The sequence below is a fragment of the Equus przewalskii genome, chromosome 10 (genome assembly GCF_037783145.1).
Source record: "Equus przewalskii isolate Varuska chromosome 10, EquPr2, whole genome shotgun sequence".
NCBI classification, from domain to species: domain Eukaryota; kingdom Metazoa; phylum Chordata; class Mammalia; order Perissodactyla; family Equidae; genus Equus; species Equus przewalskii.
The window spans coordinates 20843735-20867029 of record NC_091840.1 but is presented as its reverse complement, the minus strand read 5'-3'; the positions used below and the strand labels follow the sequence as shown (position 1 = coordinate 20867029).

Genomic DNA, 23295 nt, shown 5'->3' with positions numbered 1-23295 from the left:
CCTTGCTCTGGCCCCTGAGATTAGTACCCCAGCCCACCTCCCCGGAAATTCCTCTGGGCAGATGCCAAGACAGCCAAAGACTTAACCCCAGCTCTTTCCCTGCCCAGGCAGCCTCAGCGGGGTGGCTTCCTTCCTGCCCCACCCCTCAGCCCCCCAGCTGGCCCTCCCTTCCAGCCCACCCTCTCTGCTCTTGACCCGGGTCCCAGCTCTGTTGCCTGGAGACAGATACCTTGAGGATACTCACAGCCAGCGCTGCGTGCTTCTGCAGCTTGCTGTGCTGGCTGGAGGGCTTGGGGGGCTTCCCGGCCAGGCGATCTTTGTGCCTCCTGCTGCTCAGGTGCTAATGGACAGAAAGACAGACTGGGAACAAGGTGAGGAAGCCTGAGGACCCTCAAACTACCCTATCATCCTGGGCTAGCTCACCCTTCCTCTAGCTACAGTTCACACATCGAAGGCACATTTACTGGGTGTCACCCTGGAGTGGCCCTGGGAAGGGGAGGCAAGAACTGGCCTTTGCCCTCCAGGGGCCCACTGTCCCACTACCCTCGCTCCTCTCCACCCCCGACTCTGCTCTATCCACCTTCTGTCCTCAGGTTCCCTCCCTACTTGGCACTGGTCCCACCCCCTCACCCTGCTCCACCCCGCTCCATCCGCGCTTCCCCCACCTGCTTGAGTTGGGTCTCTGAATTGACCTGAAGCTGACAGAGTGCACAGTGAAAAGGGGGACTGGACCCCTGCTGGCCTCCCCGGCCCCCTGTCACTCTCTTGGCCTTGTGTCCGGCTCCTCCTCGGGGCACTGGGCGGCCCCGGCCTCTTCGGGGAGCCCCTCGCTGACCTTCCACCATCCACCGGTGCTTGGCTCCTGGAGGAAGGAAAGAAGACAGCCTGTCAGCACCTAAGAGGGGCTGCAAGGGCCATGGAGATCCCTCCAGACTCCGTCAGTTTGGTTGCCCCTTTAGCCTCAAGGCTGGTCAGCACATAGACTCCCCTCCAGCCCCCGGAGATTTCTCTGTCTTATATCTGAAAGGTCCTCCAAGCTTCTCTCATTCCATGCCAACCTCCCCCAAGGAAGGCCTTCTTGCAGGGTAACTGGGTGGCTTCCCTTTTGCTCTCAACAGTCCTCTTCCTTCTGGGTCTGACCTAAGGACAGATGGAGGAGGTGGCTACCGTCTTCCCGGGAGTGATCTTCAGTTCTTGCGGCCTCAGACTTCTCTTCCCAATTCTCCCTCCTCAGGTGTTAGCAGGAGGACTCAAAATGCCCAATAACAGCTGAGTATAACGCCTCTGTCACCAAGCCGTTGAGCAAAGTGCCCAGAAACCCAGCCTGCCCAGACCTGGGGAGGGCAGCCTTCCTGCCCCCCTGCCCCGGACTCCAGCCGGTGGGGCACACGCACCTGTGTTGTGAGCCTGCAACTGGGAGGCGGAGTTCACTGTCACCTTACACGTGGGGCAGTAGAGGCGCCCCCTCTCGTTCCTGCCTTCCCCCCTCACACCGCTGTCCACAGCAGCCGCAGGTGGCTCAGGCCCTGGTGCCTCTCTCCCAGGCTCTGGGGAGCAGGGTGGGCAGGAGGAAGAAGAGGAAGAGGAGGCAGCATCCAAGAGGTCTGAGTGGGCTGGCTCCCTGGGCGCAGGGTCTGGAGTCAGTGGTGGCTGGAGTTGGGGGCCAGGAGAAGGGGCTGCAGGAACTGTGGGGGAGATAGAAGGCTTCAGGTCTGCAATGATGAGGCCTGAGATGATTCTTTTTTTTTAATTAAAAATTTTTTTTTTTAAGATTGGCACCTGGGCTAACAATTGTCGCCAATCTTCTTTTCTTTTTTTTTCCCTGCTTTTTCTCCCCCAATCCTCCCTGTACATAGCTGTATATTTTTTTTAGTTGTGGGTCCTTCTAGTTGTGGCACATGGGACGCTGCCTCATTGTGGCCTGATGAGTGGCACCATGTCCGTGCCCAGGATCCGAACCAGCGAAAGCCTGGGCTGCCGAAGGTGGAGCTCGCAAACTTAACTACTCGGCTACAGGGCCGGCCCCGAGATGATTCTTGAGACCATGATTTTAAGCACTGACATATTGAGGGTGGCCTGGCAATGTGGAAAGGTCCCTAGTGTAGGGACGACCAGCACTGAATTCGTTACCCCACTCTCCCACCAACTTACTGAGCAGACTTGGGCCTCTTTGGGCCTCAGTCTCCCCAACTGAAACCATAAAGTTGGACAGAGTGGTCTCAGAAAGCCCTCATAGCCCTGCTATTCTACAGTTATTAGCTAACTGTTAAATAAGTGGAAATCACCAGAAACTGTACTAGAATGTTCATAGAGCACTATTCACAATAGCATAAAACTGCAAACTATTCAAATATTCATCAACAGGAGAATAGATTTTTAAAAAATTGTTGTATGGTCATGCAATGGAACACTGCAAGGCAACGAAAAAGGGCAGACCACAGCTAGACGCAACAACACGGAAGAATCTTAGCGTGAATGCTGATGAATGTTCATGAAAGATGAACAAAAGCCAGACACAAAAACCTACATATTACATGGTTCACCAAAACCAGATGAAACTGATCTATTCTGAGAAAAGTCAAGACCGTAGATACCCTGGGGGAGGGGTGTAGGTGGTTGAATAGTGTCACCCCAAAATTCATGTCCATCTGGAACCTCAGACTGTGACCTTATTTGGAAATAGGACCTTTGCAGATGTAATTATTTAAGATGAAGTCATACTGGGTTGGGGTAGGCCCTGTTCCAGTGACTGGTGTCCTTCAAAGAGGACCACGTGAAGACACAGAGACCCACACGGGAGAATGAGATAGGAGGATGGAAGCAGAGCCTGGAGCAATGCATCTACAAGCTAAGGAACAGCCAGCATGGCCAGCCACCACCCGAAGTCAGAGTAGGGCTGGGCAGACTGGCCCTCTGAGTCCCCACCGAGGGACCGACCCTGTTGACACCTTGATCTCAAACTTCTAATTCCCAGAACTGTGAGAAAATAACTTTCTGTTGTTTTCAGCCACCCAGTTGGAGGTCATTCATCACAGCACCCCTGGGGAGCTAACACAACAAGGTAGTGACCAGGGGGGGCCTGAGGTAGGCTGCGGGTCTCTTGTGGCAAGTTTCTTGATCCCCGTACGTTCAGACGGAAAATTCATCGTGCTGAACATTGGGCGCCTTTTTCTGTATGTAGGAGAACTCCACCCAAGCAGAACCAGTAATGAGCAGAAATCGCTCAACCCCTCATCAGAAACCAGATTTGGAGTGGGGAGGGGGAGAAGAGTTCAGGACTGACCTTTGCTCTGTGGCTCTCCTGGGGCATCGCTGCCTGGAGTCGGGGTTGGGGACACCAGCGTCCCCTCCTGGGACAGGGTTTGCGGCCTCTGCTTGCTCTTGGCGGCTTCAACAGCCTTGAGTTTTCTGGCGTGTTTGTGGCCTTTATAATGTGCTTCAGCCTGGTTCTGTGGAGGGGAGGGCACGGGGTCACCATTCATTTGCTGAGTCCACACATCCCATCCATGAGCTGGCGCTGGGCAGGGGGCAGGTCAGAGGGAGTCAGGGCGGGGGCCACACAAGGGAGGAATCCTTGTCATTGCTATCATCATCACAGTATGTGTGTGGCCCTAAGGTTTACAGAACACATCCCAGGCAAGCAGCCTCTGGCTTCAAATCCTGACTCAGCCACTTATTAGCTGTGCATCTGTGGGCAAGTCACCTCACCTCTCTGAGCCTCAGTTTCCTCGCTGGTAGACTTTGCGATGATAATGCTGGAGGGTGGTGGGAAGCTCACAGGATTGTGAGAATAAGTGAGAGCCTGAATGATAAGGGCCTAGTGCACACAGTAGGTGCTCAAGGAATGTTAGTTGCTAAGCTTATAAATGCACACATGGAGGACACAGAGTAGTCTCACACTTTGGGGTATGTGTACCCCAGAACATTCATCCCCTTGCTCATTTTTTTCAACAGAGTTCCCGAGCACTTGCTGTTTGCCAGGCACTGTGCCAGGGGCCTGGCATGAGGACACATCCCTCCCTCAGAGGGAAGCCTCCTTGTGCATCTCTTGCATGACTCATGGAACCTGAAAGCCTGGAGGGGACTCTCAAGTGTGGCCTGTCAGTGTCCTCCCTCCTTCAACCAGGGGTCCCTGCTTGTTGCTCCCAAACATCGGACAGACAGGCCCCCATGGCCCCCCCGGGCCCTTTCATCAGAGGAGGTCTGAGAGAGCATCTCCCCAATCCCTAGAGTTGCCTGGACAGAAGGTCGGCCTTCCCTGGGAGGCCAGAATGAGGCTCCTCCGCTATCTAGGGGCAGGAGCCAGGCCTGGGTTCAAATCCCAGCTCTGCTACTTACCACCTGTGTGGCCTCAGGCAAGTCACTTAACCTCTCTGAGGCTCAGTTTCCTCCTCTGACAAGTGGGGATGATAATAGTGCCTCTATCCACCTCACAGATGTATCATCAGAACCAATTAAGATGATGGGCATGAACATATTCTGTGAACTCTCGGGTGCTTTAACAAACTCAGGTCCAAACCAGGAGCTGATGGGGTGGCCCCTGGCATACAGAGTGGCAAAGGGCAGTCTTCTCTCTTGCAGAAGGATCCAGAACACACGAGAGAGGCATAGGGGAGGGAAATGGAGTCCCAGGGGGACTAGAGAGGGAAGGGGCAGAGGAATCTGGAGAGAGGGGAGGAGGGGCTGGGTAAAGGACCAGGAGCGCCTCTTCTTGCAACCAGGGACTGGAAATCCCGACCACAGTCCCTCTGCCACCCCATTCCTCCCGGAAGCCCAGTCTCCAGCTCTCTTCCTGCCCAGCCCCCTCCCCAGCCCATTCCCACTGCTCCCTCTCACCGCTGAGTTGAACCTCAGGTGACAGATGTTACAGGAAATGAAGAGCTTCTTCTTCAGAGGGGAGGGGACCCCAAACGTGTGGCTGATGACAGCTTTCTGGACCGGGTCCATCTGTGAAGGGAGTGGGAGGGCACAATGACTGGGGTCAGCTTGGAAGGGGCGGCAGTACAAAATGCCAGAAACTACTGCAGATTGTCGAGGAGGGCAGTGGTCCGTCCGTAGGAAGAACTTTCCCATCCTTGTGGATGTCAGACACAGAGAAGGAAACAGCCTCTCCCCTGCCTGATTTTATCTGTCAGCCTGGGCTTCTGCTTGGAGGTGGGTGGCCAGGGTGACCTCCGTGATCCTGAGAAATAGAACCACGTCCTGGTGGTCACCTGGGCATCTCCTGCTGCTCCTCCAGTCTCTGTTTGTTTTTTTTTTCTCATTCACAAGAATCACAACTCTTGGGACAGAGAGTTGGGGGCAGGGAGAGGCAGAGGAGGGACAAAGAGTCCCTCTGTTGGAATTTCCTCTCCCATAATCCAGCCTTGCGCTGATCTGATGAGCTCTGCCACTGTCACAGGGCCTGACAGGGAGAGTAAGACCATGGTGGGGGGAGGGGGCGGGGGTGCTGCAGGAGGGAGCAGGCGACAGCAGGTGGAGGCCAGAGGGTTCCCTGAGTAGTAGGATCATTTCTTTGGAATATTAATTTGTGTGGTTTTTTCTTTTCCTTATTTTAAACAATTTTTTTCTTCTATCAAACCAAGCCTTTATGTCCCCTTTCTCAGGGGCCTGGGTTGTTGGGCCCAAAGCAGAAGTTGTCTGGGCTTGCTTGTCAAGAGGAACTTTCCACACCTTCCTGAGGGAAGAGAACAGAGGCTTTGAGAGAAAAGCATGGTTTCAGAAACCTCCCTGAGAACAGAAGGCGGTCTTAACCCTCACAGCACGCAGGGCTGGTAGGACAGGCAGGGGACAGGACATCAGAGGATGGCCCCCAGGTCCCCAGCGATGGGGACAACGGTGACTCCCCTCACTCTTGAGGGGCCATGGGAGCTTGACTGAACAGTGGGCATGTCAGCAAGTGACAGTGGGAACCAAAGACCTGACAACCCTCCTCAAATGTCTCAGGCTCCTGCGGACCTCTGTGCAACCCGGAGGGTGGACGGAAGGGCGCCTAAGGGCGAGTGAAGCAGAACTTCCCACCATCTCGTCAGGATGGGGTGGGGGTTATCAACGATTACATTTGATTTTTCAAAATTTAAAAAGGCGGGTTATTCCTTCTAGTTCATGTAGTGAAGTAAAATTCATGCTCACTGCTTGTTGGTCACACACATACACACATAGATGACAGAGGCTAGTCTACAGACACAGAGGACATACGCTTACAGGCAGTTACCCATCACAGAGACGGGGAGAAAGATGCACTCTCACACATCGGCACTCAAATGGCACACAAGCACAGACAGCTCACTATCACCCAACCCACACAAGACACACACCTAGAGGTCAGGCACATGCCAAACACGTACATAATCGAGACAAAGACAAAAAAACCTCTCAAATGCAGAGGCACACACACATTTATTACATACCCAGACATGAAGAGTTGTTTACAAACACATACACACTGGACACCAACACACAAATTCACATCCACAAATAACACACAAAGACCTATAGAGACACAAACTAAAACAGAAAGGCACCCCTTAGTTGCACACAGACATACACGGACCATCCATAGAAGTCCCTATGCGAAAACTCAAGTGGAACCCATAGTTTAGAGCCTACAGGCCCTGTAGTTGTCATCCGGGGTGGAGGTGACAACATCGTCCTTCCTTAGCCCAGAGAGCTGGGCCCAGGGACCTCTATTTTGGGAACATCAAGTCACTAGTGGATGTTGGAGAATGAGCTTCTGGTTAGACCCAGTGCCTAAGAGCCGGCCCCTCTGAGCCCACCTTCCCTGCCCATCCCCAAGCTTGGCTGCATGCCCCCACCCACCAGCCAGCCCAGCCCGTACCGTGCTGAAGTTGGGGAAGAGACTGAGCGGGGTGGCGCCATTGAAGTGGAAGGCGAGCAAGTGCTTGAAGTCCAGCGTGGGCTGCAGAGGCCTGGCGGGCAAGGGCAAGGAGGCCAGCAGGGGGCTGGGGGCGCTGGAGGCTGGGCCAGCTGCGGGAGGAAGAAGGGCAGGGTCTGACATGGGGAGCCACAGGGCTCTCTCCTACCTCTGCAGCAGAACAAGAGGCTGATGGGCTTCTTGGCCGTGGAGCCAGGGAAGAAACTCCTGTCGCCAGCTTCACAAAGGAGCACTGGCCCAGCTGGGGCAATCACAGCCCGTTTCAGTGCCTCTCCTCTCCACAACTGGGGAGGCAGAAGCAGGAAGTCCACAGCGCAGGGTTCTCAGCCCAGAAGGGTGACCCTCGGCCCCTACAGAGGCAGAATGGCCCAAACGAACCCCTGAGGGGTGTCCAGCCAAGGGAGGAGCCGGAGGAGTCAGGGTAGGCCCCTGACACACACACACCACCATGGAGACTGCATGATGCACTGGGTTTCCACTTTATTGCAAATTAAACCCAAACCCAGGAGCTCTGGGGAAAGGCCTGCTGCCCCCTCCCCTCTCACTAACGACCCCTACTCCAGACTCCCACACCATTCACAGCAAGGGCTGACAGAAGGGACGGGAAACCCACTGGAATCTGAAGGGATATGTTGCCCAGCTCTGGAGAGGTCCCAACTGCTTCCCCCAGGAGGGCAGAAAGCCCTCGGGCATCTCGGGGTCAGGCCCGAGGCCGGTGCTCACAGTCATGGCTCAGCATTTTGGTTTTCCAGTCTTTGGTCTTAAAAGTCTGAAGTGAGGGCAGGGGAGGGCTAGGCACCTGGGGAACAACCAGACTTCAAGGAAGAAAAAAATTAGAAATAAATCCAGTCCATTTGGGACTTTTTTGGACCCTGTCATTGCAAAACTAAAAGAAGTCCTTTTAGATTTGCGTGTTAACACTATGAAGATAGATAGATTTATTTCACATTTGTAGATTTATGTGTCTATATACATGGTTATATACAGAAAAGCCTCAGGCAGCCTATTGGTGGGGAGGAGAGGGAGAAAACCACTACCCCCCTTGAACTGCTAGCTTGTAAACAGAGAGGGTGCTATGCTGTGTGTCAAAAACAAGGACAGTGCTCTTCTCTCCAGTCACATCTGGAGAAGAGATGCTGCCAGGAGAGTGGCTGAGAAAGAGTCAAGGACCCACTCTCCTTTCCCTCAACCCCTCAACCCAGTCTTCCTCCCTCCAACCAAGACCCCCCAAATTTTCTAGGGCAAAAACTTGGGCAAAGTCCAGAGGGAAAGGGTGAGCTGCTCCTCACCAAAGTCTGTAAAGGACAGGAGTGATATTTAGGGTGTCCCAGACCCTAGCATCTCTGCCCACTCGCGCAGGCTCCCATCGCCCCAGCCCCTCCTCCACAGCCTGCGGGGCTGGGCTGGTACTCAGCGTGGAGCGGAAGAAGCACCGGGATGGTGGGCCGGAGGCCACAGTTAGCGGGTCTTTTTGAGCGCAGCTCAGTCAGGTTCAGCTTGGCCCTGAGAGTGCCCAGGGCCCCAGGCTGGCTGGACCGAGAGGAGGAGGCCGCCCTCTTGTGAGCTGCGACCCCAGGAGCCCCTCCCCCCACCCACTCTCTAAGAACTCGGCGGCCAGCGCAAAGTCAAATTCGTGCAGCGGGGGCCCATCCATGGCGATCTTGACCGCGGGGTCGCCCCGGCCTTCCCCGGCCTCGCCCTGCCCCCACCCCCGCAGCTCCCGGCTGCGGCCGACCTTGTCCAGGAGGCCGGCGCCCACGGGCAGCGCCAGGGCTAGGGCGGCGAGGGCGGCGAAGTCGGGGAAGAGCTCATGCAGCTCGGAGTGCGCGCACGCCAGCCTGGCGCACAGCGCCCGCGGGCCGAGCCGCCCGAGGCTGCCCACCACGCGCTTGAAGAGCGCGAAGTCGCCCAGCGCCCGCTGGCGCACCACGGCCGGGGCGAAGGCGCGCAGTAGCACCCGCAGCGCCACCTCGCCGTGCGCGCCCAGCTCCGCCTGCGCCTGCGGGTAGCGGCGCGGGTCGAAGATCGCCGCGAAGGCGGCCACGACGTCCAGCGAGGGCCCGGGGTACGAGTCCCGCAGCCCCCTCCGCATGGAGTCCAGGAAGGCCCCGCGCAGCCGCTCCAAGTCCCGGACCGCAGCCTCGGAGTAGCCGATAAGCTCCACGCCTCGGTAGGTGCAGCGCCCACCGCCCAAGTCGGGGCCAGAGGGCGCCAGTTCCTGCAGGAAGCCTTGGAGGCGCGCCCCACCCGAGCTGCGCTGCGCTTGGAGCGCGGCTGCAGCCGCCATCACCAGGGGCTGCAGCAAGGCCAAGTCCGGCTCCTCTGGCTGCAGGACAAGGGCGAGCTTCTGCAGGGAGGGCAGAGCGTCCAGCAGCAGGTGGGTAAAGGCCACGAAGGTGAACTGGCGCAGGGCCAGGGCCAATGCCCTAGCTGTAGGCGAGGCGGGAGCAGAGGCCTCCAGGGCGCGCACCAGGCAAGGCCAAGCCTCAGCCACGGCTTCCACGACAGGCAGCAGGGAGGCCCAGGGCACTGGCCGTGGTCCTGCCAAGTCAACTGCTGCAAGGTCCAGTGCCGCCCGGAGCTCAGGGACCATGTGGGAACTGGGGCCACCGTGGAGGCGGAATAGGGCATCCAGGACACTTTCATATTCACCGAGGTAGGCAGGGGGCTTGGGATCTGTCCGGCCAGGGAGGCAGTGTAGCTCAGTGAGCAGTGGGCAGGCAGCCCGGAGCTGCCGGCCCACACTCCCCAGGAGGTCACTGGGGAGGCTGGAGCTGAGCCAGGCCAACTTGGGTGCAGACACGCCAAAAGCCTGCAGGATGTCTAGGAGTTGGCCAGCGGTGGCCTCGCCCTCCTGTAGCTCCACACTGCCCAGGAAGGTGGTGGCAGGCTGGCCATCGCAGGGGGACACCGAAGTGGCAAACAAGGCCAGACTGTGGGACTCAGGCCAGTCCCTGGTCTCGTCCAACACCAGCCCCACATAGGAGGATGCCTTCAGGCGCTGGCAGGCCTCTGTGTGCAAGACACTGGCAATGGCCACCTGGGACAGCCAGAGAGAGAAAGGGAAGGGGGACAGAGTTAGAACAGAGTTAGGCTTGTCCTGAGAAGGGGCAGCAGGCAGGAGGGGGTGATAGAAAGAGCACAGGCCTTAGAGTCAGACAGATTTAGGGACTAATCCTAGCTTTGCTACTTACTGGCTGTGTGACCTTGGGCAAGTAATTTCACCTCTCTGAGCCTGTTTCCTCAGCCCTAAAATCAGGCTAATACCTGCACCCAATCTCCTCAAAAAGTTGTTGTGAATTATAAAAATTGTGCTTATAAATGTAAAAGTGCTTTATGAACCATAAAGATTCTCTAGCATTTTGTGTGTGTGTGTGTTTCTAGAGCATCGCCCCAGCCTGCCTTATTCCTGGGGGTCTCCCTCCGCTCCGCTGCTCAGGGATTAACTGAGACACGTTCACTCTCAGCTCCCAACCAGTTATACAGGGCCCCAGCGGGGCGCTCTGTCTGTCTGTCGTCTCCGTAGGATGAGTTCCACCTCCCCCACCCACACTAGCCCCCGGGACTCACCCAGCTAGTACCCAGGACAGAGCTGCAACCTGCACGCCCCCCGGGGGCCACATGGAGGATCCTGAGCTTGAGTGGGCCAGGGATAAAGCAAGGGGAAAGGAGAAGCCCCCGCCCTGCTCTCCACCTCCACCACTTCATGCCCGAGAGCATCCACACCTGGCTCCTCAGTGGAAGTCACAAATCCACATTTTTACACGTAATCGCTCAGTATTTTTAACTTAGAAACTAATTTAAGTTTTTCAAAAACACTGTGAAAACTAACAAAACACATTTGTAGGCAATCAAGCCCGCAGGCCACCAATTTGCAACGTCTGGCCTAGGTAGTGAGGGGAGTGACCCGGTCCCCCGAGGACAGGGCCTGGCTTGGCCTCTGCGCTGTCATGCCCCCAGCAGCTGGCCCAGGGCCTGGCATATAGTACTACGCCCTGGGTAAAGCTGTGATGCGTGAAGGTATGAATGAAGTGCTCTGGCTGCTGCCCGGGGGCCTGGCATGCTGGCGCTGTGCCCAGACAGCTCGATGTCCTCCCTCCTCATGCCCTCCCCCATACCTCTGGCTGCCACCCACCTGCATGTCCCTCACCCTCCTGGGGCTGTAGTAATCGCCATGCTCCGTGCCCAGCAGTGCCTGGCACAGGTTGAACCTCTGCAGCTCGAGCAGGGCAGAGCAGCGGTCGTCAGGCACGTCCTCCTTGGCCATGCAGTACACCGTGGTCAGCACAGCCACTTTGGCCGGGTCCACCTCCACCTTGACGCCCCTGGAGGTGGGGGTGCTTGCCAGGCCTGGGTAGGCCCCTCCTCCCTCAGCCTGGCCCTCAAAAGTGGGCTGGCCCCGGTTGACGGCCAGAGCCTGGCGGTGGGCCCCCGAGGTCACATGGCGCAGCAGGGCATGGCGCTGGAAGTTGTCGGTGCCCACGGTGAAGGCGTTCTCAGCTTTGCCGTGCTTGTTCCGCACCAGGGCCTGGCGGCACTCGAGGCAAAACATCAGCTTCCGCTCGTAGTCAAAGTCCAGCCAGGGAAACTCCTCTTTCCAGTGCTCGTTAAAGTAACGCTTGCACTTCTTGTTGGAGTTGGAAGCCTCTCCAGCTGGTTTCTTCCCTGGGGGCACCATTCCTGCTCGAGGGGCAGGGCACCCCCAACCCCCACCCAAATGCTCGTGCCCCTCAGCCTCCCTCACACACAGAGGCACCTTCCTTGACAAGGGGAGTTGGCAGGGAGGCAGGAGGGGGCAGCCCGCCAGGCTAATGGGGACCATCCATCTAACTTAGCCAGGAAAGTTTATTCCTGCTCCGCCGACGGGAGACTGGAGATGAAAGAGACAAGGGAGAGGTGTTAGGGGGTCCATGGTGGGTTCACGCTGCCCACAGAGCACTCCCCAGCGGAGGGGTGGCCTGGACCCAATAGGGAAGGGCTACTGGGAGTGGGTGGGGTCATGCAAAGGGCCACAGAATGTTATCCAAAGTGGGAGATATGTGGGCCCCAGCCCCCTCCCAGGGTCTCCCTCCATCCAGGACAAGAAGGCATGGATTGCTTTGACTGCTGAAGTATGTCAGAACTCAGAGCTGGAAGGACTGGCACTGTCTATGCAACCCCATTTTAGAGGGGTGGAATTGAGTCCTGGCGATAGACAGTAGTCTTCAGGGTCATGAATAATTTGTGGCTGACCCAGGACTTAAATACCCAGACCTCCTGACTCCTTGCCCAAAGGGTAACTGGTCCTTCCAGCCCACAGGCATCTACTTCATCAGAAGGAAGTCAGCCCACAGCTGAGCTCCCGCAGCCACAGGACCGAGCAACGGGATTAGTTTTCTCTGGAGCTCCCTTCCCTGAACACACACGTGGGCACACTCACACGCATGCACACACACGCCGACAGTGTGGTCCTGGGAAGGGTAGCCCAGAGGTGGGGGCTGGGCCCCAGAGGCAGCTAGCTGGTTGCCTCCCCCTCCCTCACTCTACCACCACCCCAGGCATGAGGTCAGGATGAGCAGTTCAGGACTAGAAGGCCATGTCCAGCTGATGGCCAAAACCTGCTAACTCTGTCTCCTAATTCTCTCAAACCTGTCCCCTGCTCTCTGTGCCTGCTGATAACAACAGGGGCAACCACCATCGACAGAGTGTGAGCCGAGGAGTCAGGCCCCGTGCTAAGCACTTGGCAGTGACTCCACAGGGAGACCAAGGTTTCTCTTGCAAGAACTCTCCGAGGGTGGTATTACCCTCATTTGGGAGAGGAGGAAACTGAGGTTCGGGGACTTTAAGTGACTTGCCCAAGGTTTCACAAGCAGTAAGTGGCTCAGGCAGAATTAGAACCCAAGCCCTCCTGCTCCCAGAGCCCACGCTGAGACCCTGGCCTGCACCTTCTCACCTGGATTATGAATTACCCCCCCAATTCATGCCTCATGCAGCAGCCAGAGAGCAAGGCCACACACAGATCCAGCTATGTCACTCCTTTGCATCCACCTCTTTAGTGGTGTCCCGTGGCCTAAGTCTACATACTTCACAGGAGCCAGCGAGGCCCCCCCAAGCCTCTGGACCCCTCCCGAGTCTCTTACCACTCCTGGCTACTTGCCAGCTCCACAGGATTACCATCCCCCACACTGCTGTTACTTTTGCTCCCACCTTCATCCTCTGGGCCTGGAATTCCCTATCCCTCCTCTTTTCCCTGTCTAATTCCTATTCCTTCTTGGAGAGCAGCTCAGGCATCCCCTCTGCCACGCTGATCCCCCCAACCTGGACTGGCACCTGTCCTTTAGTCTCCCGTAATTCCCCTGCCTGAGTCTCTGTGATACAGTGTGGGGAACGCAGGGATTCTCCATGCATCTCTGTGCTCGCTTCCTTGGATCCTGCACGTGGCCAAGATCACGTTTGTTCATTTTTCTATCTCTAAGTCCCTGTACGGGGCTGGGCATGCAGATGCCTCTCCAAAGAAGCTGGTTGTTTAAAAGAATGAAAGGATTTATTTTGATGGTATGAAAGACCTCCCAGCTTCTGAGGCTGTTGGTTAGATGATTCTAAACTCTGAGAAAGCAGTGACTGTCTTGTCTGCCTGACATTATACCCAGCACCCTGCACGGAATCTGACACTTAGCGGGTGGGTAAAATAGGGGCAGATGAGTGGAATTCCAGGGCAGCCCACTCAGTGTAAGGAAAGGCGCTCCATGTTGCCTGATGAGGGTGAAACTCGTTGGTCCTCTTCCCCTGGACTCTCAGTGGCATTTGGTACTGCTCGCCACCCCTCCTTGGAACATTCCAAGACCCCACATCATCCCCTGATTTTCCTTCCCCTCATCAGCCACTCCTCTGATGTCATCTCCTCCTTCTCTTCCCAACCTCAAATGGTTCAAAGAGTTCAGAGCCCTCTCTGCTGGCCACTCTGAAATATACCACCCAGCCCGGGCCACTCCTCTGGGCGCCACACCTCTCCACCCAACCGCCTTCCTGGCTTGTCTAAACAGAACTCTCCCTGAACTGTCTCTATAAAATACGCTCCTCGCCCGGTCGGCCCAGCTCAGGAAACAGGCACCCCGGCGAGAAACCTGCCCCTCCAATCTAGCTCTCTCCCATATCCAGGACCTGGTCCACCCACAGGTCCTGTTGATTCCACCTCCATAATCTACCTCTCCATGCCGCTGCCACTATCCTCATCCAGGCCACCTTCATCTTGCCTGGACTACAGCAGTCACTTCCTGACGGCACTCCGGGTTTCTACTCTAAACCCTCCCTCAGCCATTCAGACCCCCAGCAGCCAGAGGGGGCTTTTTAAAACATACTGCTTAAAACCCTTCCATGACTGCCTGTCGCTCTGAGGCCACTGCCAGAATCCCTTTCAAGGTCTGCCAAATGCCCAGCCATTGCTGACATCTCCGGCGGCCACTTGTGCCTCCCTCCCCTTCCAGCTACACCAGCCTTCTTTTGGCTCCTCCAGGGTACCAAGTTCTCATCCCCAGGGCCTTTGCCTTCTTCTAGAATGTTCCCACTCTCCCTCCCAACAGTTGACCCATTCCACTTCCCCTCTGGTTCTATTGCTTGGCTTGCTTAGGCTCTCTCTCTTTCTCACATTCCCTGAGGGCAGGAAAGTTAACTAACTTGTTCACATCTGAACCCTAGAGAAGGGAACAGTGCCTGGCACCCATCAGGTGCTCCACAAAATTTGGGGAGTGAATGCATAAGGAAGCACGAGCTCTCAGGAAGAGAGAGTGATGGAGTGGGCCCTTGGGCACCTATTGGGTGGCTACACCAGCTGCCTTTGACATCCTTTCCTCCCAAGATCCCATGATTCTGTGACCTTGTCCAGCCCACCACCCCAAGGATCTTAAAATGGGGAGGAGGTGCCAGGCCAAGGTGATACCCTTCTGGAAGTTTTTCAGATCCTTTCCACATCCCTAGAAGCTGGCTATCCTGCCCCATTCTGCAGAGGGATAAAATGACTATGAGACCTAGGATCTTTTTGATAAAAGAACAAGAGAGTAGGTAGGGAGGATGCATGGGAAGATGGAGATTCTGAAACTGCACTGTCCGATACGGTAGCCACTAGCCACATGTGGCTGTTTAATCAGAATTAAACAGATTTTATAACTCAGTTCCTCAGTCGCACTAGCCACATTTCAAGTTCTCAATAGCCACATATGCCTATGGCTATTGTATTGGACAGCCCAGATAAGAGAACATTTACATCATCCCCAAAAGTTTCATTGGACAGCGCCACTCTAAAAAAAAATAGGCAAAAGCCATTGATATTCTCAACCTCAACTTGAAGGAACCAGGTAGGTGGGGCCGGCTGTAAATAAAACGGGACTGTGTGACCAAGACTGACCAGGAGGGCGTACCTGTGGCAGACCCAGGTCCCTCCACCTCTCCACATCCTGGTCAGCTCGATGGGAGCCCGCACAGCTTAAAGGGCCCCTGGGGCGATTGTGTGTTCGTTCGTCTGCCACCCCCATTCCACCCGGCACGAAAGCCTCAAACACGGTGTTTATTTTGGTCCCAGATGGTGGTCCCAGCCTTCTCCTCAGGCTCCTTGGGTCCCTTCCTTTGGGGACCCCACTAAGAGGAGTCCAAGCTCCCGGCAAAGTAAGGCGGGGCGCCCCCTCCCCTGGCAGCCCGAGTGAGGTTGGTGCTCCCTGCATGCCCGGCCCATCCTCCCGGGGCCGGGACGCGGAGGGCTGGGGAACTTCCTCTGGAGGGCGCGCGGTGGAGGAGCCCTCGGAGGGGTCCCCCGGAGGCACCGGGCCTCCGCCCGCCCGCTCGGGCCCGCCCCGCAAGGCCCCCAGCCCCGTCGCCCGCCCCCTGCCCGGAAGCTCCGGGAGGGGGCGCCCCGCCGGGCCCGGGCACCCCGCCCGCACACACTCACGGAGCCACGGGAGCCACCATCTTGCGCGGTGGACGCTCTGGCCGCGGTCTCCTTGGGCTCCACTGAGCGACAGCAGCCACTAGCGGTAACCGGGGCGAAGAGGCGCCAGCCACCGGCGCGGGCCGGGGTCGCGGGCAGGGCAGTGGCACCCCCGGGGCTCACCTGGCCGCGCCCACCTGCCGCGGCTCCGGCCAGGCGCGCGCTGAGCCCGGCGTGGCCCTCGGCCTCCCCCGCCCGCTGCAGCAGGAGCGACAGAGGTTAGACCGCAGGAAGGATGTTCCCCGAGGGCGGGAGGGACAGGAGTCATTCATCCATCACCTGTAGCCCTCGGTTCCTAGAGGAGCTCACAGGTGAGAGCTCACGGGTGAGAGACAAACAGGTAGAGCCTCCGGAGGCTACCCTCTGGCAGGTGCTCCGAGAGTTCTGAACAGAATGCTTTGGGATCCCGGAGGAGCAGGAGCGGCGGTAAGCTGAAGGTCGCCTGGAGAGTCGATTAGGTTTCACAACAGGACGAGTGAAATGTCCTAGGGGAAGGGCATTCCAGGGACTGGCAGGCATCGGGAAGTTGAAAGTTCAGCGGTGGCGCTGGTTCACAAAGGTCAAGGTAGAGTGCCGGTGTGCAGGTGGGGGAGCAGCGCTAGAAAGCTCTGCAGTGGCTGCTAGGGATTTTGACCTTCCAGGAACCTCAGGAGGGGTTTGAGCTGGGAGCTCAATGTTTTAATCTTATGAGTTATTTATAATGGGGATGCCAGAAATGGGTGTGGAGGGAGGAGGGACCTCTCAGATGCACAGGAGACCCTCACCCCTGTGTGGGTACCCCAGAGAGAGAGGGAGAGGGTGTGGGTTCCCTGTGGGAGGAATTCAGGGCTGTGGCAGCCCAACCCTGCCAGACCTGGAGTCCAGAGGCCTGCAGTGGAGCTCCAGAGATGTTGAACTCTGAGGCCTTGGGCTGGACACTTAGCAATGCGCCTCGGTTTCCTCATCTGTGAAGTGGGAATTACAGCCAGGTGAGGAGGAAAGGGCAGGACAGGAATGGATTTGAGGACCAGATGAGGAGCTGGGTGTGGAGGCCATTTGAAGAGGGGGTGCTGGGGCTCTTGGTGACCCAGTCTCCCCTTCTAGTCAGCACAAAGTCGCCCAGAAATGCCTTCCAGCCCCCCATAATTGGGTACACTCCTCTCCCACTCCAGGCCTAGGGCACACGTTGATTTGAGGTCGGGGCCTCTGGGGTAGCTGCGGGAACGCCTCCCATCACCCTTCACAGGGCGCTCTGTGCCACCCACCATCTGCCTCTGACACTCACAGTGAACCCTGGCCGCCAGGGCCGCTGGGATGATGCATGAGTCATGGCACACACATGCGCACGTGTGACCACCTGGCTTGTGGGTACATTCAAATGGAAGGAGACATGGCAGCCCCCAGACCTGCCCTAGGGTGGCACCATACAGCCCGACAGGCCTAAAATTCTCTGAAAGGGTTAGGTGTGGCGGGTCTTCTAGGATGGCATTTTGCAGCAGAACAGCCACCCTGGCTAAGTATGTCGGAGCAGTCCCTCCCCAACAATCCCCCTGGCTAGGGGTCCACAGCTGGGACCCACAGCTCATTGGACCGCTGCCTCAAGAGGGTGGGTTATTGCTCTGGTCAGACACGAGCAAACCAAATGGAATAGCAGAGAAGAGGCCACCTATAGGGGTCCACCTGAGGCTGGGGCAGGGGCAAAGAGCAGGTGTCTCATGAAATAACATCATCCTGGCTGCCACCCAAGGGAGAGGATCTGGGGAAACCACATCCTGCTGCTTTGCCATCACTGGGAAAGATACACACAGAAGAGCACAGGGGCACACACCCTGCGGTCAACAGGCACCCACACAGATGGTGACAGGCACAGATGCCAAGGCACACACTTACACGGATCTCCCCGTGATGAGACCTTCTACGCATGCTGATATGTGCGCATATGGAGGTGGTACCCATGCAGAGACAGACAGATACCCATGCTGGCCAAGAGGCAAAGGCAGGCACAGAGGCCACGCATGAGCATGCACGTACACACACAGGCAGGATCAACAAAGACCCCCCTCAGATCGTATACACCCAGAGAGACAGACACGTGAGGACACGCAGACCCCTACAGTGGCATATACAGACAATACAAAACAACAGGCCTACACCAGCACACACCATCACAAAGAGATATACGTTCCCAAAGATCAGACACATTTCCGCAGAGATAGGTGTGTGCACAGACCCCCCCCCCTTACAAAATTAAATGCATCTGACTTACACACGAGTTCATGTAGCCAACCCCAGAATCTCTCTCTCTCCCTACCACAAGTCATAGGGGCAGATAGTAGGGTCCTCCCCGAAGCATACACACACACACCCCTCAAATAGTAAAGTTGCCGTTTCTATTACAGATAAATCCAGAACTCTGTAAAGAAAATGGGAGTCCAGGAGGGAGAGAGAGCCCAAGGGAGGTTGAACCCAGACCCCTGGCTTGCCCACTCCCTGTAGGATTAGGATTCCCACCACAGCCAGGGGGTCCCTCCCCACATTCTCCAGAGCCCCCAACCCACTTCAAGGTTGGCTGGCATTCAAGATCTCCCGGACTGCCCCCTCCCCGCACTGGAGGAGGACCCCCAAGTCCAGTCATGATGGAACTCTGCCCCAGCCCACTGTCTCCAGTCCTTGCTGCCATGGAAGGGGTTCCCAAAAATGCCCCTTAAAGGATAGTGGATGTCTCCCTCAAACAGGGCCAGGCGACCCCTGTGTGGAGAGGAGACCATGAATAAGGGGAGGCAGCATCAGTGTTGACCGCGGCGCAGTGGCTGGACCTCGGGTAGGAGTCCCCTGCTTTCTGCCTGTCTCCCTCGGCTCCTCTCTCTCTCTCTGTGGCTGTAACAACTACCCCTTCAGCCCCCTCTCCTAACAGCCCTGGGGCCTCCGGGCAGCCCCTTAGAGGCTGTCGAAGGTCTGATCTGATGCAAGGAACCTTTGACACAGGCTCCCTGGACGCGCGTCTGCCCCAAAGTGCAGTGCACCTCATCCTGTAGGGGGGACCTGCAGGGTGGACCCCAGCTCCCCAACCATTCCTGCCACCCCCGCCCCACCTTTGTTCCCAGCCAGAGTCGGGACTCCCCTGCCCAGCCCTGGACATGAGAAAAGGTACCAAGAGTCAACTGGCTACCGTAGTCTCTGAAAGACAACTTTTGGGTATCAACAATAGCAGGAAAAGGATAGGGACCCACGCTCGTCTCTAAGCCCCCTCCCCACCCCCGTCCTCAGCACTCACCCAAGAGCATTCTCTGCCTTTGGAGGCTCTGCTGAGCGCAGAGTGAGAAGCAAATGAAACCCAGCCAGAGAGTGACAGAGGGAAGGGGTGGGGGTTGCGAGGGATAGGAGGGGAGGGCGAGAGGGAGGGACTCCTGCTCCAGCCTGGAAAGCAGCGGTTCCTGGGCCCTGTCTCCCCTGGCCAGGAAGGAACTGCCTATTTCCTGGCTTCTCCCATCCCAACCATGGGTGGAAAGAACAGGGCACGTCCTTCCCCAAGGGCGGAGTACAGGGCAAATGCGGAGACTAGGGACACAGGGAGGCTGATGGGGGCATCCAATTCCTCGACTCCTGGAGAGTCCCTGCCCAGTGCCTCTTAGGCTGAAGCGAAGAGGTGACCTGCCTACAGAGACCTCCAGGAAAGGACATGCCCTGAGCACCTTCTCTGGCTGCCAGAAAGTACTTGCTGCTGAACTTTGAAGCCCTGCCTCAGGGCTTGCTGCTGCAGGAGCCCCCGTTCTCCTGTCCAGCTTTACTCATCCTCTGCCCATCATCATCCCCTTCTATTTACCTCTTTTTGCTGAAGGGGAAACTGAGGCTCAGAGAAGTGTTACCACTTGATCCCAGAGCATTGGCCATGGTGGGGGAAGGGGGCAGGGAGCCCAGATGCCCTCTTAGTCTAGTACCTGGACTATTGGACCTGCTGCGTGGGCAATGTGAGGGGTGGCCATCCGATCAGCTAGAACTTCTGACACCCCTCCCCTGCCTGCACCCTTCCTTCCACCCCTCCCCCCAGTCTTTTTTCTCCTCCTTTTGCTCCTTCGTCCCCTTCTCCCCCTCCGCTTCCTGAAAACAGGCAGGCTCTCTACTTACCTGAGCACCTGGTGGCTGGGAGGGGGTGGAACAGGGGAGAGGAGACAGCCAACCCACAGCTGGATCCAGTCTCGCATTCCAAGCCCCGGTCCCAGCGCTAGCCCCCCACCCCCGTCAGCATCCTGTCTCCACCAGACAATAACCTGTAATCTCTGGAGCAGCCAGTACCCGAGCCCAGCCGCAAAGACGGTCTGGGTTGGGTGGGGGGGTGGGTTGGCAGCAGCAGCTCCTGAAAACAGGTTTGTTAAGAAGAGGCTCTAGGAGGAAGGACTTGCTGGGGTGGGGAGAGGAAGGAAACTCAAGCCCAGAGCTAATTAACCCACCCAGACACAGACAGAATCTTTGTCTTCCGTGGGGGCAGGGATCTGAGCTAAGCCCCCTAATTCTCCACCCAGAAGGCCTTGCCTTTCCTGGTGGTCCCTCGGGGGAGATGCTGATGGTCAGGTTCACACTTGGGGGAGGGGGATGTGATGGCTGTCCAGGGAGAGCGAGAAGCAGTCCCATCATCTGCCACTTAAGGAGAACAGCAGCAGGAGGCACTGGTTAGATTTCAAAAACTTCTCAGTGCTCTTGCGGGAGCACAGTTTCTCTGAAACATGCACCCAAAGGCTTCAGGATGGGCTGGGGGGCACTGAGAAGGACCCAGCAACCCAGGGAGATTCTGAAGTGATAGGGGGACAGGCTGGAGGGCTTTCGGGCCTCCTGATGAGACTGAAATTAATCCATCTGTGGGGAGTGGGGGTGAGGAGCTCATCAAGCCGGTGACCCAGGTGTGACCTGAGCTCAAAGTCTTTGATCTCTGGGGCTCAGAACAGGCTTCTGCAGTCAAAGACTTGGAGAGGAGATGGGGGGACTGATTAGAACCAGAGCTAGGGGAGGTCTGAGGGTGCAGGGCAGGGGACAGCCTCCATTGCCACTCTGATCCCTCCCCGCCCCCAAAGGCATAGGGACTGTCTGGTGCAGCTGCAGCCTCTTTGCCCTGAAATCCATTATACTCTGACTGCATCTCTGTTTTCCTGTCCCCCTTAGTGTCTACCCTGCACTCCCCACGCAAGGCGTCTTTGGCCATTTCAGTAAGCCAGGGCTTAAGTCATTTCTGAAATCCCCTTCTCTCCACTCTGGTGTCATGTTGCTGTGGATGGGGGGACAGTGGGGGTGGGAGGCTGAACTGGATGGCTGGGTCAGTCCTGCCAAAAGACAGGGGGGATCAGTTGACTTTAGGAGGCTCCCTACCCCCTCCCCAGCCAGCCTAGGCAGAGCAGGCCATGGCTGGCATCTCCCTATTTTTCAGTTGAGGACACCAAGGCACAGGGAGAGGAGAGGCCAGGGCCCTAAGCATTTGTGGAATCATGTGTCCTGGGAGCCAGGCTGCCTTCTCTGGGCCATCCCTCCTCCCCACTCCACAAACATTAAGGCTCAGTGTCTCTTGATGTGGGCCGTTCTCCTCAGCAGCAGGAGTTGGGGGTGAAACAGGCTTTAGAGTCAGACACGCTGGCATCTGAGCCAGCTGTGTGGCTTTGGGTGTGTTGCTTAAAGTCTCTGAGCTCCAATATCCCAATCAGTAAAGTGAGGGCTGAATGCCATCATCTCTGCCTGGGATGGCTGTGGGAAGAGGGAAGGCCAGGTGCATGTGGAAGTGCTTTGCCAACAGTTCAGCTCCCAAGCACTCAACTTGGTGCTGGGGGTAGGTCATAGCTCCTTGCCAAGGTGTCCCCCATGTGCTGTGCAGGCCCAACATCCACACAAGAGGTTGGAGCTAGGAGGGTTGAGCCGGCAAACCTTTCTCTTTGCAGATGTTCAAGAACCACCGAAAATTATTGAGGAGGGTGTGTGTGTGACAGTCAGTAAGATCACTGAGTTCAGCCTTAGGGGGTGGCGGTTCTTGGTGCCCACAGCCCAATGGGAGGAGGGGAAGGGGGAGTGAAAGTTGGCTCAAGACACATTCTTGAAGAAGGAAAGGGCCTGCTGTGTGGGAGACAGAGACAGAGGGGGTGGAGGATGGGCAGGGAAAGGTGGGGAAGTACCTGGAGGAGGGGGATGGGGAAATGTGGGGTACCTGCTGTGTCCCCATCCTGTGCCCCCTCCCAGGTGTTCCAGGCTCCCTCAGGCTGGCGGCTGAGTGTGGCTGAGGAAGGCAGCCTGTGACCCAGGCATTGGTGAGGAAGCTCAGAGCGGGAGAGCCACCCATGCATCTGCCTCCCTCAGAAGGCCTCCAGGGCATGAACAGGAGCGGGTCCCCGCCTCACTGCCTGTGACGGCCGGGCACTGTGCAAACCGCCAGCCCCACAGACCCCTAATCAAAGTGACAGCTCCAGGAGGCCTCCCAGAGAGGGAGCGTCCAAGTGTCTGCCTGGGCCTCCCACCCCGACACCAACAGCACCCTCCCAGGTGCCACAGGAGCTGCCACAGGACCGAGGCCTCAAGAACAAAGCAGCATGTGAAGCGCTCCTCATGATTCTCCTCAAGCCTCCTGAAAGTAGAGGTGGCTCTCTGGTTCCGAGGCTGGAGGCTGCCCCAGCCAGCCACACCCTAAGGGTCTCTGCCAGGCCCACCATAGGCTGGGAGAGACCTTCACCTGAGGTCCCCCACCCAGGGGCAGCTGCTAGCATCCTCATGCTGGGGGCTGCCTCTCCCACCCCCAGCTCTCAGAGGGCCAGGGAGACAGGAGAAATCCATGGGGGGCATGGCCTGGAGTAGGCTCAGAGATAACTACGCCAGTGGACAGCAGGTTCTCCATCCGGAGCCCCAGAATTCCAGGGTTCCCAGAAATCCGAGGACACTTCCTCCTCGCCCCAGGCACAACCACCACTTGCTATGCTCCCACAATGCCCTTGCTCCTGTCAGCATGGCAGTTGTAAAGGTCTGGCCCCAGGGCTGTCTCTCTGATGATGAGTGCCCACAGGGTAGGCACCAAGCACACTCAGCGCAGAGTCCTGGCATCCTGCACGGGGCCAGCACAGGGCTGGAGGGCTAGGCAATGGATGGACTGAAGGACAATGGAGGGACAGTGACTTACCAGGTCCCATTTAATAATCTGGAGAGGAGTACGAGGCATCGTGTCTCCTGGTGATCCCCCAAACCTACGCAGGACTTGGGGATGAGGACTGTGGGAAGAGGGAAGCCAGGTGAAGGGGGTCCTTATCCCTCTGGGCACCCTGTCCCTGGCCACAGGTATCTGGTGCTGTGGTCTTTCCTCCTCACACCCCACCTGCTCTCTCCACGTTGGCATGGTTGGGGGGGGGCGAGTGCTTGTTCCCTGGGGACCACTGCCTGGAAGGAGTGCCCAAAGAGGCCGTGTTAGGGGGAACAGGGTGGGATGCATCCTCAGGCCACAGGACTG

The 23295-nt window shown here is 57.2% G+C and overlaps 1 protein-coding gene across 19 annotated transcripts in view; it reads right to left on the bottom strand.

Moving 5' to 3' along the window:
* Positions 1–23295, bottom strand: part of LOC103550372 (zinc finger protein 385C) — a 51541-nt gene that overhangs the window by 1715 nt on the left and 26531 nt on the right. For 7 of the 19 annotated variants that reach the window (XM_070561929.1, XM_070561930.1, XM_070561928.1 and 4 more), the window contains 6 exons: positions 6839–6987; positions 4837–4947; positions 3284–3449; positions 1395–1685; positions 666–862; positions 230–340 (listed from right to left, as the gene is read on the bottom strand). In XM_070561929.1, coding sequence (XP_070418030.1) covers positions 230–340; positions 666–862; positions 1395–1685; positions 3284–3449; positions 4837–4947; positions 6839–6987 — 1025 coding nt within the window. The other 12 variants (XM_070561935.1, XM_070561936.1, XM_070561933.1 and 9 more) reach the window with 7 other exon arrangements.